Source organism: Paramormyrops kingsleyae, chromosome 19 (assembly GCF_048594095.1).
Source record: "Paramormyrops kingsleyae isolate MSU_618 chromosome 19, PKINGS_0.4, whole genome shotgun sequence".
NCBI lineage: Eukaryota > Metazoa > Chordata > Actinopteri > Osteoglossiformes > Mormyridae > Paramormyrops > Paramormyrops kingsleyae.
Genome location: NC_132815.1, coordinates 22,724,427 through 22,740,687, shown reverse-complemented (window position 1 = coordinate 22,740,687; position 16,261 = coordinate 22,724,427). Strand labels below are relative to the sequence as shown.

General features: G+C 40.4%; 2 protein-coding genes across 3 annotated transcripts; one reads left to right on the top strand and one right to left on the bottom strand.

Annotated features, from left to right (window-relative positions):
* The first annotated feature begins 262 nt into the window (after positions 1-262).
* On the top strand, positions 263-7,671 carry stmn4 (stathmin-like 4). Of its 2 annotated transcripts, none has more exons than XM_023806648.2 (6): positions 263-417; positions 3,809-3,872; positions 4,041-4,136; positions 4,601-4,806; positions 5,968-6,159; positions 6,292-7,671. In XM_023806648.2, the coding sequence occupies exons 2-6, from the start codon at positions 3,839-3,841 to the stop codon at positions 6,349-6,351; spliced, it is 588 nt and encodes a 195-aa protein (XP_023662416.1). In that variant the 5' UTR covers positions 263-417; positions 3,809-3,838; the 3' UTR covers positions 6,352-7,671. The 2 variants fall into 2 exon arrangements, with proteins under 2 accessions (XP_023662416.1, XP_023662417.1); XM_023806649.2 differs by lacking the exon at positions 263-417 and adding an exon at positions 2,840-2,912.
* A 2,008-nt stretch (positions 7,672-9,679) lies between these two features.
* On the bottom strand, positions 9,680-12,945 carry il17a/f3 (interleukin 17a/f3). The gene is made up of 3 exons (XM_023806792.2): positions 12,876-12,945; positions 10,764-11,020; positions 9,680-10,236 (listed from the first exon to the last, which is right to left on the bottom strand). The coding sequence occupies exons 1-3, from the start codon at positions 12,906-12,908 to the stop codon at positions 9,999-10,001; spliced, it is 528 nt and encodes a 175-aa protein (XP_023662560.2). The 5' UTR covers positions 12,909-12,945; the 3' UTR covers positions 9,680-9,998.
* Positions 12,946-16,261: the final 3,316 nt, after the last annotated feature.

Genomic DNA, 16,261 nt, shown 5'->3' with positions numbered 1-16,261 from the left:
TGCATACCTTATATTTTGCACTGTATAGCTTTAATATCTATGTTATTTGTTATTTTATGAAAAAATACAATGTGCAGTAATATTTCAGATGGTCCCTTTGTGCAGCCATTTTATGTAACCCTAGATATGAACATGTAGCTTGCTATTGCTAATGTACAAACCTTTTCTCATTCTCTTAAATAACTCTGCAGAGGACAAGTAAGAGTTAACAGGCAAATCCTTTTCAACTCATTTTGTAAAGGGTGGCTGCAGGCCCATCAGGAGTCGGCATCCTCCTCGTCCAATGGCAGGACTCGGGGATGATGTCATGCGGTGGGACTGGTGGTGGTGCTGATGCTGGGTAGCTCTGTATCCGAGCAGCAAGAGACAGAGAACGAGAGCAAAAGCAAGGAGCTGAGGACTGTCACCTAGGAGGGGGTAAGTCAGCATCTATATGCAAAGGCTGGGTGGGGAAGCGGCATTATTCTCCCATGATATTAATAAATTATTTATTCTAACTGACATTTCAGAGAGGGAGAGAGGAACAGTGTCTTTATTCATTTGACAGCAATTCCATGCATTCTTGCAAAACAGCATCTTTTCTACAGCTTGCGATAGCCATAGATATTGCATTCTAGACGGAGGTTAAACGGCAGGCAAGTTACGTTTAAGTGGTGTCCCACCAAAGGGGCCAGTACTTGTGTGTTTTGCTTTTACTCCATTTATGTCAGAAAAGACACTGCAGGTAATGCCTACTCAATGCATTCCAATATCATGGCAGCGTGTATATAACTGGGGTGAGTGACATTTCTGTACAAGGTGACACGGCGTACTTCCTGAATAAGAAACGTTATTATATTGCGCTGTGCGTAACTGGATATCCGAAGGCGAACACAGCATGTGATCCCGTTCTGTGAAGGACGTTCGGCGTTAGACGACGTGTTGGTAAACAGGGCCCGGCCATTTGGCTAGTAAGTTATGACAGAGCCGCTAATGCTGAAAAGTCTTAATGCAGGGATTCCATGGAACAAGCCCTGTCGCCAAGGAATGAATTAGTTGCTTCCGTTCGGCTGACAGGAGACAAATGAAGGGCTGGCTTTGCAGGATGCGTGTATTGATCTGAGCCTTGGGTGGCTCCGTGGAAGGTGTGGCGGGGGGGGGGGGGGGGGGCGTCGATGCTTGCTTGCCATGGCTCTCCCCTGGGGCTCCGTTCAGCACAAAGAGGCCGAGATTGCTGGCTAGAGAGCAGTGAGGATCTCGCCGCAGTGTTCCAAACAGCGTCACGATTTGCCATCGGATGTGCCTGCGATCTGCCCGCGAGGTGCCGTTTGGCCAAGCTTGGAGGTCTTAACGTCCTACAGGATGTTGAGTAACACATCACTTGGGGCACCGTGTGCATTTTGGGCCATATGGCATAATATGTTTACAAGCTCATGACCTCTAGGCTCTTAGGTCTAAAATTTGACCCAGTTATAGCTTAACAACGATAATGGAGAAGAGCTGAACGGGTTGTCATTTGTGTGGGAGAATTACCTGACGTTTTTATTGCAGACCAGCATCCTCCAGAGTTTCGTGTTTTGTGAAAATTCGCCACCTTTCGAATACGCACTTCAATAGTGGCTTTCGAGCACAGGTCAAGCTGTGATCCCAATCACGGCGTCCTGCCAGGACATGACATTAAGTCAGAGGCAGACTGGGGCGTGCACATGCAAGAATTACAGTTAGCTCCCCTGAATAAAAAAATCTGTCGGCTAAAGGGTCAGCGGGAACAGGCAAATCCCCTTTTCCAGTTGTCATTTGCCAGTTACATTCCATTGGTAGATGTAATTTGTTTGCCTTTGATATTGAAGAATGCTACTGTACCTGAATATATCATATGAATGAGAATATACTGTGGTGGACATTTCATTGAGACAGAGCATTATTCATCCAGTAATGAAATGTCTAAATCTGTCCAGAGTGTGAAGAAAAAGAACTAGAGATTTATACATATCTTAAGGCCATATTTTGAAGAAAAGTCTGTCCAGTTTTTGTCTGTGCTTGAAGTATTTGTGTGGTGAAAAATCAGAGGGCAGTAAGACGCCAGAGGGGGGGTCGGGGTTGGAGTGGGCTGGTGCTGGGGGGGGAATTAGCATGACGGCAGAGTCGGGATGTGTGTTGCTCCTTTCTTATGCTCCTAAATTATTCAAAATAAATCAGTTAGACCCAGATGGTCTCACAGCTGCTGCACAGTAAAATCCTAGCTCTTGTAACAAATAATTCCAAAACTAAGGAAATAATGAATTAATATTTATATATTAATTTTAATCAATCGTGTTCTTTTTCTGGTGTTTAGTCCAATTTTACCAGTACTTAAAAAGGTCTGTATTAGCGCATAGTGACATCATACAGTATCGCCACACGGTTGGATGTATACCGGGGGGTACGTAGGGAAAGCGGCTCCTTTTGTTTAGATTTTCTAACAGGCTGTAATGAAGGCTGTAGACCAGTGAGTAGGGCTGCTTGCATTGAGACGAATGCAGGAGGAGCATTTGTACCCAATGGTGTTCCAGCAGCATATACACTCACCGCAACTCAGATTTATCACAATGTATCCCTGTCATGTGAGCCTCTACTCATCTAAGCCATATACCTCAAAATATATTACAAAGCTGACAGCATTGACCCTTTCAGAAATGGCAGCAGTCATTTAGTATAATTAATATATAATGGTGTATAACATATGTATTATTATTATTATTATTATTATTATTATTATATTACACAGTTTTTTCCTCAAGATTATTGCTGTTACACCATAGCCTGAGATCTGGGACAATAGAAAAACTGGGACAATGTGTCTTGCTGTCTCTCTGCATGATCAGATGAAAGGGGATGTTGGAATAATCACATGTTTGCAAGCTTCCCACCATATGCCTTCAACATAAGTCTGGGTGAGCTAAGAGATAGTCATAAATCAGAGCCAATGGGCGCCAATTTGTCGTTTTGCATCTCCCATAAGTTTCCTGAATTTAACTGTTAGGAAGTTTGATTAGAAGAGCCTGGGGAATAGGCTACACATTTTACTCTAAATCTACACCAGCTCATGACCTCAGTATCAGCAGAGACAAAGAGTCTGAATCTCATTTTCACCTCACACCCCAGAAATCAATATTCTGAAATAAATGCTGATACTGACCTGAGGGAATGATCAAAAACTTTCATCAATGCACATGAACACCTTTCCTGTGAACTTGTTGCATCCTGCATTGTGTTTAGTTAGTGAGTAAGATGTAAGATGTTTCTATGAAACAGGAGACCTATGGTGAGTGTGTGTGTCGTCGTCGTCGTCCCCCCCCCCCCCCCTGCATGGTACTGTTAACTCAGACAAGACAAATAAGTTCTCCAAATTCCTCAATATCTTCTGCACTGAAAATTATTACAGCCGTAAAACTGTGACACTATATTGACTCAAAGCAACTATCAAGTTGAAATAGATCGCATCAGCATTTGTCTTTGGACACAAGTAATTAATGTAAGAGGTAACTGATCCATTTGCAAATCAAATTACACACCACAAATGGCCCATCAAAACCAGGCCACGAATTTATCAGGTCCATTTAAAGTATTGTTCTTGTTTGATTTAAAACATATTTGATCTCTAAGTCCACTCATCCTACAGTATATAAATTGCTGGTTATTCAAATATGTAATAATTAATATTGTTGTTCTTCTTGTTTTGTTGCTGTAGTCGTTGTTAATAATAATAATTTATATTTAAATTGTGTAAATTCCTAGTACAGACTCATCTGTTCATAGCAAACCTTTTTGAATTCCTCCTTCTCTTCAGGTCCAATCTTGCAGCTCTTCCTGACGTCAGATGTTTAGTGAGAGTGCCAGAATGACCCTTGCAGGTAGGCAGAGGACATAGGAAAAGTGATATTTATTACCTGTATTTCAGAGATGGTCCTTAATGCTTAAATCACCATTATTACTTTTACCCTGTCATTGTAATTCTGAATACTTACCTATTTTTCACTTGTAAAAAACATGTTGCTAAACAGATGCATGATTTCCCAAAGCCTACAGAGAGAAGATGAAGGAGCTTCCCCTGGTCTCCATCCTGTGCTCCTGTCTGCGTCCCGACGTCCTGGATAAACCCTCATATAAAGCTGAAGGTAAGAATCAGCAGGAAGAAAAACACAGCAGGTCATGCAATTGCTAATTCCATGGGTAATGTACCTTGCTGTGGGGGGTGCAGCGGTTCGCACTATTGCCATACACTGCTGGGATGAGGGTTCAAGTCTCTGCCATGACTACATGTGTGTGGAACTTGCATGTTCTCTGTGTTGTTGTGGGGTTTCCTCTGGGTTCTCCAATTCCCCCCCCACTCCAAGAACATGCTGAGGCTGATTGGAGTTACCAAATAGTGTGAATAAATAGGGTTTGTGCTCCATCCTTTTCCCTGCCTTGCCCCCATAGCCGCAGGCATAGGCTCCGGACCCCCCCTCCCCAGACCCTGAATATAACAAGCAGTTACAGAAAATGGATGGATGGATTTGTTTAATTAAACTAGCCTCTACTGCCTCCTGTTGGTCAGTGTCCATATACTCTCTGAAGTCTCACACATACCTACTTCTAGATGCTGTGGACCTCAGCTGGTGTGTAATCAAAGATGTGGAGGTCATCGAGCTAAACAAGCGGGCGTCCGGACAGGCCTTCGAAGTCATCCTCAAGCCCCCGTCCTTCGACGGTGTGCCAGAGTTTAATACCTCCATGCCCCACCGCCGGGACCCATCTCTGGAGGAGATCCAGAAGAAGCTGGAGGCAGCAGAGGAGAGACGAAAGGTGAAGAATGAGGGAAACAAGCAGAAAAAAACCTTCCTATCATAAGATATCAATCCTGCTTTTTTTAGCTATAGAGTCTGCTTTCCACAAAACGTATGTTTCTGACAGTTGGAAATGTAGAAACAACTGGCACTCAAAGATTCAAAAGAAGTTTTCTGACATGGACTTCAAATGTGAAATATATACATTTTCTTAGCCACTGTATCACAAATACCCTTTGGACACTGCATTACATTCATGTCTACATGCATGTTGTATATCATTTGGCCAGATGAAGTAGGGCTTTGGTGGGCAGAGTGGTGGCTCTGAGGTTAGGGATCTGTACCAGCAATCAGAAGGTTGCTGGTTTGAATCCTATGAATGCCAGCAGAGATCCTACTCTGTCGGGCCCTCGAACAAGGCCCTTAACCAGCAATTGCTTCATCCAGGGTATGAGGCTAATCTACCTCTACCCCTACAAGCAGGTCCTCCAACTTACAGGAAAAATTTGGGGGTTGGTGGCAGGATTGGCACACCAGTCACTGGGAAAAGAAACTCATGTTGGTCCGTTTGGATTAGTGTGGTGCTGAGGTATCACCTGTTGCATGGCTGCACCTGGGTGTCATCCCTGATGTGGTTTGTCATGACGTGTAATCAGTGCATGCTCCTTACTTCCTCCTCCTAGGGTGATGACATCACCACAGAGCTCAGGGATTAGCTCAATGTCCAGCATCTCTGAATGCTCTCTCTTGGACTTTGCTTTACACAGCAGTCTCACCCACTTCTGCTTGTTTTCTGTAATGAGGGTCTTTCTTCTGATGAAATAAAAAATTGCAAATGTACAGCTATTAGATTAAATAGATTTAATAATATTCTCATATGAACTCTGATCACATAAGGCAATTCCAAAAGAAGTCTTATAAATGTACTTACAATGAAGTATGTTACTACCTTGAAACATCTGGGAAGTTATTTGTTGGTTAGCTATTTAATATATCATTATATATTATATATTTTGTGTAAGAAGTGATTTATTGAATGAGATTTTACAAAATAATTTCCCCTGGGCAACATAAAGCAATTTTAATCTTACATGCAAATTGCTCGATTTTATATGCAGATAACAATCAGCAGAAACGGTTTGATTTTTTTTGTTTACCCTGAATTTCTGTCTCCCTCTAGTGTCAGGAGGCAGAACTGCTGAAGCACCTAGCGGAAAAGAGGGAGCATGAACGTGAGGTGATCCAAAAAGCCATTGAGGAGAACAACAACTTCATCAAGATGGCCAAGGAAAAGCTGGAGCAAAAGATGGAGGCCAACAAGGAGAATCGGGAGGCCCTTCTGGCAGCTATGCTGGAACGTCTGCAAGAAAAGGTACCCCCGGTACCCCCGTGTTACCATACAGTACTCCAGAGTCTCTTTATGTCTCTCCCCATTGCTCCTTTCCTATTATCCTTTACTTCTCATTTATCTTCAGTGGTTGTGTTTCTCCACCATTTCATTCAGGACAAGCATGCGGAGGAGGTGAGGAAAAACAAGGAGCTGAAGGAGGAAGCCTGCCGGTAGACGGTGGATGAGACAGACCTTTTTTCCGCTAGCTCAGGAAAGGGAAAGATGAAGAAAATGAAAGACTGACATGAAACAAAAAATAAATAAAAGAATAACCCCAGGAGTTAGCAGGATATGGTTTCTTTGAAAAAGTTTCAAATATACTCTTGAGCAATTCATGGTGATAACAAAACACTGTCCTGGAAGCTCCCGTCTGGATGGCAATGCAAGGTGCACTGTGGGGGGGGGGGGTTGTCAAGACGGTTTCCACCGCAGCTGAAGGGTGAATTTCTAGGTTGCGCTCGTGATTTTGGTTTCTCAGTGTGATCATGACGCGGACTGAGAGAGGTGACCTAGCATCCATTGCTGTTTACTAGCTGACTTTGAAAGCAGCATTTTCCAGCACATATTTCTTAATCTCTTCAGTCATTATGCACTCTCACGCCCCCTGCCAGGTAATGGCCAGTGTGATGTAGTTTAATTCTGCACACTGTACCCTAATGTAGCTGATTATCCATTCATAACTGCAGCCAGTTAATGAAACAAACTTGTGTTAACTATGATAAACCATGTTGATTACAATGCAGCCTTTAAGATGTGTAATAGTCAATATAACACATTCAGACTGGCATAAATTTTAGAAAGCTATATTGATCAGTATAACCTCAGTCCAATGTAACATTCTCAAGCAGGCGTCAAATTTTTTCAGCTATGTGACTTTATTTGCACACCTATGTAAATAGAAAAGGCTATAATTAAAAAAAAAAAAACAAAGAATATGTAGAGTTAGTCAAACTAAATAGGACTGTGACTATAGACTGCTCATTGATTCTCCAGAGCCTGATAGGTATGTCATGTTTGTAAAGAGAATACTGCATGACTCTGTAATTGGTGTGAGGTAGACAGAGTAGGTAGGTACAGTACGGGGCTCAGGTTAATTAGGATATTTCGGGCACAACTGAAAAGCACAGAGCCATTAACACACTGACAAAGCTAGGACCAGTTGGAAAGGCTCGACCCACTGTTAACTGGTATGGTTAACTGGTTATGGTCAGCCGGTATGGTTAAGCAGACAGACTATCCAGCCTCTATGACAATCCGCAGTGCACTTTGTTTTGGCATGTTGTCGTCCCTTCCGTTTGTCTTCTGTGATTGATGGATGTTTCCCAGAAATGATGAAAGGAGGGAATGCTGGTACTGTACTTTGAAATAAAAAAACAAATGATTGTGACAATACTTTCTGGGAAATCATGGAACCTCTGCTTACTACTTGTGTGTGTAATGTTTGAGGCTAAACTGTTTCTCTTTGGCATGGTCAGTAAACGCTTTTCTTGACAATTCCAGTTTGTCCTTGCAGTTTTGTTCACCATTATTACATTATTATTACACATTTACAGATGTAGAACAGAACCAACCTAACAACTAAAAAATACATATACTGTATATATACAGTACAGGCCAAAAGTTTGGACACACCTTCTCATTCAATGTGTTTTCTTTATTTTCATGACCATTGGTAGATTCTCACTGAAGGCATCAAAACTATGAATGAAAACATGTGGAGTTATGTACTTAACAAAAAAGGTGAATTAACTGAAAACATGTTTTATATTCTAGTTTCTTCAAAATAGCCACCCTTTGCTCTGATTACTGCTTTGCACACTCTTGGCATTCTCTCGATGAGCTCCAAGAGGTAGTCACCTGAAATGGTTTTCCAACAGTCTTGAAGGAGTTCCCAGAGGTGTTTAGCAGTTGTTGGCCCCTTTGCCTTCACTCTGCAGTCCAGCTCACCCCAAACCATCTCGATTGGGTTCAGGTCCGGTGACTGTGGAGGCCAGGTCATCTGCCGCAGCACTCCATCACTCTCCTTCTTGGTCAAATAGCCCTTACACAGCCTGGAGGTGTGTTTGGGGTCATTGTCCTGTTGAAAAATAAATGATCGTCCAACTAAACGCAAACCCCATTGATAAAGCAAGAAATTCCACTAATTAACCCTGATAAGGCACACCTGTGAAGTGAAAACCATTGCAGGTGACTACCTCTTGAAGCTCATCGAGAGAATGCCAAGAGTGTGCAAAGCAGTAATCAGAGCAAAGGGTGGCTATTTTGAAGAAACTAGAATATAAAACATGTTTTCAGTTATTTCACCTTTTTTGTTAAGTACATAACTCCACATGTGTTCATTCATAGTTTTGATGCCTTCAGTGAGAATCTACCAATGTAAATGGTCATGAAAATAAAGAAAACACATTGAATGAGAAGGTGTGTCCAAACTTTTGGCCTGTACTGTGTATATATATATATATATATATATATATATATATATATATATATATATATATATATGATAAGGAACAAAAGAAGGAACGACTGCACAGATGCACACCAGGCAACATGCCTGGATATTCTGCATATTCATAATTACTAAAAAAAAAAAATCATGAAATATATTTTGTAGCTACAGCCTTAATATTGCTTGTGGCTGAGAGTAACTGCCCTTGCAAACGTACTGCTACTAAAATACTCAAAATAATATGCCAGTATGCCAATGTTATAAATAGAGCCATTATTTTTTTTTTATAAGAGTTTCTAGTGTGAAGGAGTGAGTGTTTCTCTTGTAAAATCTGTACTGCTTACTCATGGTTGTTTAATTCTCATCATTTGGAAAAAAGCTGCAAAAGACTCCCACTCTGCAGCCCTTTGAAATAAGCAGGTGAAAGATCACAGTCTGCATACATGATTTAGTATTAATGTTTTGCTTATGTGTATCTAGGCCAATCAGTTGCATTGAAGGCTCATTGCTTAAATCTTGCATGTTTATTGGTCCAATTCCAATCCCTCAGTGGCTTCCTGCTTTGCACAGGAGGGTTAAAAGTACAATTTCCAATATATCAACACATCTTTCAATTCAAGTCAGAGAGGTACATATCCTACATTAACTGTTTTGTTTGTTTCGTCTAGTGTTGCTTTCATACATAGAATAGGGAAATGCATTTTATTGGAGCCATAAGGCTGGATTCAGGTCAGGCCTGAACTTGACATGTCAAGAAATGAAATTCAGGGACAGGTTGAATCCATCATCATTCCAAAGGCAGCGGAGTCATCCTGATGCAGCGCCAGGCAAGGATTTTAAAGGGCAGCCATTGGACTCTAGCTGAAACATTTCCCTTCCCACTATTTGCTGAGGTTGGCAAACACCACCGAGGGCAAGAATACTTCACTAACATATACTCTGACCGGGAGGCAGGTTTCCTCAACACAACCAATATTAAGAATGAAATATTAAGATTTTTTTATTTGCTTTTCAAACAAAGAGTAAATATTTATACATCACACTCTAATTATTCACTTTTATAAAACTGCTAAGAGTAGACTGTCTTTGTTACTGTTGTTTAGCCGCATAAAGTGAAATATATGGATAAAAAAGCAAAATTCAGCTAATTCACAGTACCAGTGGAAAGATTTTTATTTATATTAAATCCAAATACTATATACTGTAAATACTACAGCAATAGTAACTGATAATAAATATCCTTGAAATGGAATGAATACTTTCAACAGTATACATGACAATAAATTAAATGAATATAAATAAATTTTCAATAGTTTAAATAAATAAAATTTCTGCACAGTGCTCTCACTGCCTTATAATGGCTCATGGCAGATTAATCTTGAGACAGGACAAATGGGCGGACGCAGGTGCAGCCGACGCTGACCATCTTTTTTTCCATCTTGAGGACAATGCGGTTCTTCTGGTTCACTCTCCTCAGGACCATGATCTGGAGGAGGATGGGTTTGGAGATCAAGTTCATGTCCTCCACTCCGTCGGCATCCAGACAGCCCTCTTTCAGGCAATAAGCTTGGGGGATGACTGGAGGAATCAGGTTATCATCTGTGATGGAGCTGCAGAGGACAAAAGGGAGCGGGTGCCATTGTTAATACGCTATAAGGTCATCAGAGTTAAACCTTATTGCCCATAAACTGGGGACTGGTCCTGACGAAAAAAAAAAATCAGCAGGATCATTTGTACATTTTTATCTACTTCACAGGTACATTTTGACTTAAAATATGTTTTGTTGGTATAATTTTGGATATGCTTACCAATATTGTGGTGAATTAAAAAAAAATAGAAATAAATGGGAAATTTAATTAGGTACTAAACAAGTCATTTGCACATTGACATGAGTAATTGTGCACAGAAAATTTTCAAGAAGGAACATTGAGAGCCCTCGCTGTAATACTTTGCACTATTCTATTTTCCAATACAATATTGCTTATTATAAATACACATTTGCTTGATAGATTATTAATTATTAATATTTTATGCTGCAGGAAGGGCACCAGTACTGCTCTTCACAGACGCTGAATACAGAGGGTTTCGTTACATTGCATGGATGCTCTTGCACTGGAGTTCATTACAACGCCCCCACCTGTAATTCCATGGTGATATGGAACTCTGAGACGGGTCATATGGAACTGGCTGGGGGAACGTGGCGTCTGTGTCAAACACCAGCTTCACAGCATCCATGGTCCTCCTCGGCGCCCTGTCTAGCACGCCCGCCATCTTTCGATCTTTGCTCCGTGACGAACGTTCCTGCTTCCTGTTGCTTTGCCCCACCTTGTCATCGACTCCATACACGCCCAACACAAGCAGCAGGGTCCCAGAAATAAAGAAAGCTTTCAAAACCTAACCAGAAAACAACAAAAGAATTCAACGTTTGTGACCAATATTATTTACCAGAGGTGGAGATTTCAGGTCCAGAGAGTACAAATCCAGACCAAGATTTAGTTTCAACCAACTAGTTGACTATAAAGAGTCAGAGTACTAAATCAACCAACCAGTACTAAACTGGTTGGTTGAAACAAAATCTTGATCTTGATTTGTACTCTCTGGACCTGAAATCTCCACTTCTGGTAACTACTTTGGCAAAATAGACTATAAACTTTATCCGTGTTTAACTATGAGAGGCATGTCAAGCTTCTGCTAAACATTTTACAGAAACACAAACACCAGTGTTGAGTGGAATTTCTTTGCTCAATATTTTTTTTATGCATTTGTATTTAAAATTAATTGTGCTGGCATTTAATTTGGGTCTGGGTTTCCCTGCTGAGACTGCTGCCCCCGCGACCCGACCTCGGATAAGCGGGAGAAAATGGATGGATGGATGGATGGCATTTAATTGCCTGTTTTCAAATATATTTGAAGTACAATTTTTTTAATTTGTGTGTCAGTTAATTTCTATAGTGGACCTGTTTAGATTTTTGGAAGTTAGCATATTTTTACAACATTTGTAGTCTTTTCTGATGTGTTCCTGTTGTCATTCTTCTGTTATCAAGTGGTTTTGTTACTGATGCTGATATTGTTTTCGGATGATGTATACCACCCGTCAAAAGTTTTTGCACACACTGAGATTTTCTACATTTGCATGTTACTCACTTAACATTTACTAAAAATACACTCAATATTCTTTGGCTAACGAATACATTCACAATAGGTTCACCATTTGAGTACCTTTATTTGCAAGAAAATGTCATATCTATGATTCATCAAAGTAACCTCTAGCAGTTGTAACAGCAGAGAAAATTCAAGGCTTTCTGGATATTAAATACTGCTCTGTTTCATAAGATGAAATGGTTTTAAAATGCATTTAAAGTTAAACGACAAACTAGAGTTTGACTATGCCATCACCACACAACCAGTTAATAGGATGCCAGACATGCACTGTTACCTACTCTATCCATGTCATAAAGGAAACTTGTTTTATTTTATTTAAATTCTCATTTATAGTTGTTCACTCAACTTTACAATGATTAACAAGAATAAAAAATGTGCAGTTTATGAAATAAATGGAAAAATGGTAAAAACCTGTGGCATGCGAAAACGTTTGACTGGTGGTGCACATATCAATTAAGTAGCCAGTATGATGCAGAACTGTCTTGAGAGTGTAAAAAATAGCAAAGGAATCCATTGATAAATTCAACAACATACCTGATCAAGTAGTTGTTCAATATCTGAAATGTATGTTTTCACAAGCACCCCCGGCAGAAATGTTTCTCTCTCCAAAACCCAGTATCCAAAGGCAAACTTACAGTTTGTAAAATAAATAGGTCCCAGAGTCTTACAATATCTATGTAACATACGCTTCTACCAATATCGACCTATACATATGAGCTAACATAGCGCTTAAATAGTAGTGTCACTGCTTTGATTAATTTCTCAAGTAATGCACTGTGCTTTCATTTTTTTTTTTAAAAGAATTTCTTTATCTTTTTATCTTTTTCCTCTTTTACACTTTTATCTATGTACAGCAATTTACAAATATGCCATACAAACAAACTTGCTTTTCCTTCCCTCACTTTGATCGTTCACTCATAAAGAAACCTGAGTTTGCTTCTTCAAGGAGACTCTTTTTACTTCAAAGAGATTTAATTGAAGACCCACACGTCTGACAGATGTCACTCCTTGACTAAAACTGCCAGACACATCAGATAAAAGAATGTCAAAAGATCTGCTGCCAGACTGGGCAGAAACAGGGACTCACCGTAGCGTATCGGGTGTTGAGCGCGGGAGCCATTCTCTCTGACCTCTTCAGGTGTCTCTGCCTGTAAGCCGAATGTCTTGCATAGAGATCCCCGCAGGTTTATATAGCTGCTGATAGGTATTTCCAGGTGCGTGTGTTTCCCTTGATGATGCAACAGGTAGAAGAGCTTTGTTTATAGGCAAAATAACCAGAAATAAGTTACAGAAGTTAGTCACTGGCATACAGACTATGGGCTACCATATTTCACAACATTTGATGATGACACAGACTTCAGAACAATTTTGTCTGAAAAATATTTTGCTATTAAAAATGAAAAATTTAGAGTATCAAAAGTAAGAATTAATGTTGTATTTTACAAAAACAGTAGCTGGCACTGAGGAACTGACAGTTGGTTGTTTGAGGGATCTGTTCCTGTGTCTGGGAGGTTGTAGGTTTAAATCCCAGATCCAGCCAAGTAGTCAGATCACTGTTGGGCCCTTGGAAGAAATCCCATCTGCTCCAGGGACGCTAGATGCTAGTTGATCCTTGCTATGATCCCAAAACTTGCTCTTACTCTTATATACATGTATCTTTGTTACTCATGGACAGCAATATAAAATGTGCAAAAACTACCCAGTTTCTCATCAGGGATGAATAAAATACAACTACTGTGTTCTATTAAGTTGAGATTAACAGTTCTGGGCAACATCATTGCCACCTCTGCATTTTTTGCATATCATGGGATTCAGCGGTTTGCAGACGATGGATGGATGGATGGAAGAGGTGTTGGTGGGGCCAACAGGGAAATGAAAATGTACCAATTTTGTATAATTTGTATCACTGAATTTTTGCAGGATTCCTTTTCCCAGTGGCAGATTTCAACTCTTTCTAAACGATTTTCACTCAGATTGACATCAGGACTCTTTTTCTGTACACTTTGAAATAGTCATTTCTTTTCTTTTTCACAAACAGTAACATTTTTATTAGAATTGTATGCTAAGGTCTTTGGAGATGCCCTCGTGCCCTTTAGAATGCTTGGTAAATATAGCATTTATGATGCTAGCTAGATGCTAGCAGCTCTGTAGTTTTTACATTGTGAAAAAGGAACAGGGACTAGAAGCACTCATTGGGCAATTCAAGTCATCTGAGCACTAAAAATTTATCACAGGTCAAACTAATTTCACTGTAATGACAGACTAATTCTTTTGTTTTCTGTAATGTGAATACTTCAAAGGGTGCCAACGCAACACACAAACTGGGAACCACATGGACAAAATGTACTTCAGAAATCGTATGTGTTACAATTCTATAATTGGAACTTTAAAGGCGGGGCAGTCCCGAGTTTGAATGACAGCCCCTGCTATTGCATCACGGGGCAACCAGAGGCTGGAATCACATTCCGTAGTGGCAAAAGTGAGGTGCGGTTGCATTTTGCACACGCGTAGATGCCCGTTCAGAATTGCTTCCAGATTGCGATTGCTTTCTGTCTGCTATATTCCCCCTCCCCAAGACACTCATTTACATGTAGGTTAGTGGTGTGTCCGATCTGACTTACATGTGTGCTGGGAGGGGGTCTCACCCCCCTGTTACTGATTCTAGCATTACCGCTTCTATGTTAACACAGAATGGCTCAGTATGATTGGAGGAGTTGGAGTTGATATCAACGATAATGGGTTTGCATTTTCTGCCCGAGCTTCAACGCTTTCTGTTCAGGTGGCTGTTCTTAAGCCCACTGTAGCAGTAGACCTTGTTTAGTGTGATCCTTATCCATCTGCTAAGATTGTGTTCTTTTCTAAAGGAGCTCTGCCTCCTTTAGCTAACTTCTATGCCTTCTTAGGTTCTTGTTGATTCTAATTGTTTTGATCTGAGAACGGCATAAAGCTGAACTTATATCCATTTCCTAAGTAACCAGCTATCACTAAGATCTTCCCGCTCTTTTGCCACAGAGACAGGTTGGCTATAATATGCTGTCTTGGAGTAGCCACTTAGTTTCGGGAAGTCAGACTGCAGGTCTTTTTGCCTGATTGTTCTGGATAGATCATAATGCAAAAGGTAGGAGGGTTGATCTCTGCTTTTTTGTGCTTTGGCGGGCTGTTTCATACCTCTTTCAGCTTTCCCTTGTGGTACTTCTTCTATTGCTCAACGTTATTCCTTTCCTGTCGCACATACTTGGGAGGCAAAATGTTTTTTTGGATTTTTTTGTGGGTATGTATTTCTGTGCAATTGGGAGGGTGTTGCGGCCAGCTCTATGGCTCAGTACGACCTGATTTGCACGGGTATCGTCTCAGTGTGCTGAGGCTTTCTTAGCTACACTCTGGTTGTTCCAAATGCACTTTCCGGTACACTTATTGTGTTACAACTTGTCTCCACTGGAGTGACCAATTGCTATATCGTTTACTTTTGGGGCTGGGTAACGGGTAATTGGGTGAGTGACGGGCTTCAAAATGAGTGGATAAACATGAATCAGTCCTTGACCTAATTTTACTTGAGGAAAAAAAACAAGATTTAAAGCTAATTTTTATACTGGATGTGCATATTTATTGCCCCAGACTTAAATCTTGCTGTGAATCTACACTAATATCTTCAAAGGTGGAAAAATTCTACATGCAATTTCACAATAATTGCAAGCAACACCTATTAAATGTCAGTGGAATCTTGAAACCCCCCCCCCCCCAGATTCATTATTATAAGATGCAAAAAGAGCATGTGTTTGATCTGTGATTTCCACACCAGAACAGGATGTGCTAGTGGAAAAAGACAGTGACACATTAAAAAGAAAAACTGCACAGCTCATTTTTCTTTTCAAGAAAACCAGACATGTTTGGTCAGTAATACTAAATCCTTTTCAATAGGTCCACACTGTGGTAGTGGAACCACACGGGGTGGTAGTGGAATAGGTTTCTTGATGACAAAATTCATGATTTAGAGGCTTTCATTTCATCAGACTCTTACGACATTATAGGAATAACTGAAACATGGATGAGTGACAATGATGGTGAGCAATATAATATGGATGGTTACACGTTGTTCCGTAGAGACCGGATAGGAAAGAAGGGAGGTCTTGTTGCAGTATACGTAAAAGAAAACTTGCAGGCAAGGGAGCTCACTGATAAAAATAAAAGTACAGAAGCTGTATGGATAAAACTAGATGCTAAAAACTCAAATGGCCTAATTGTCGGTGTTTGTTATAGAGCAGGATAGCTGAATGTTATATGACGATATCAGGATTATGAGTAATAAAAATTACGTGGTGGTTATGGGTAATTTTAATTTACCTGGGATACAGTGGGACACAGTCTCTGGATCTTCTGTAAATGAACTTGAGATGGTGGAATTACATTGTGCCCGATGGTGGAATTAGGATTGTTTTTTTACTCAGTTTGTTTATCCCCTACCAGGGGAGATGC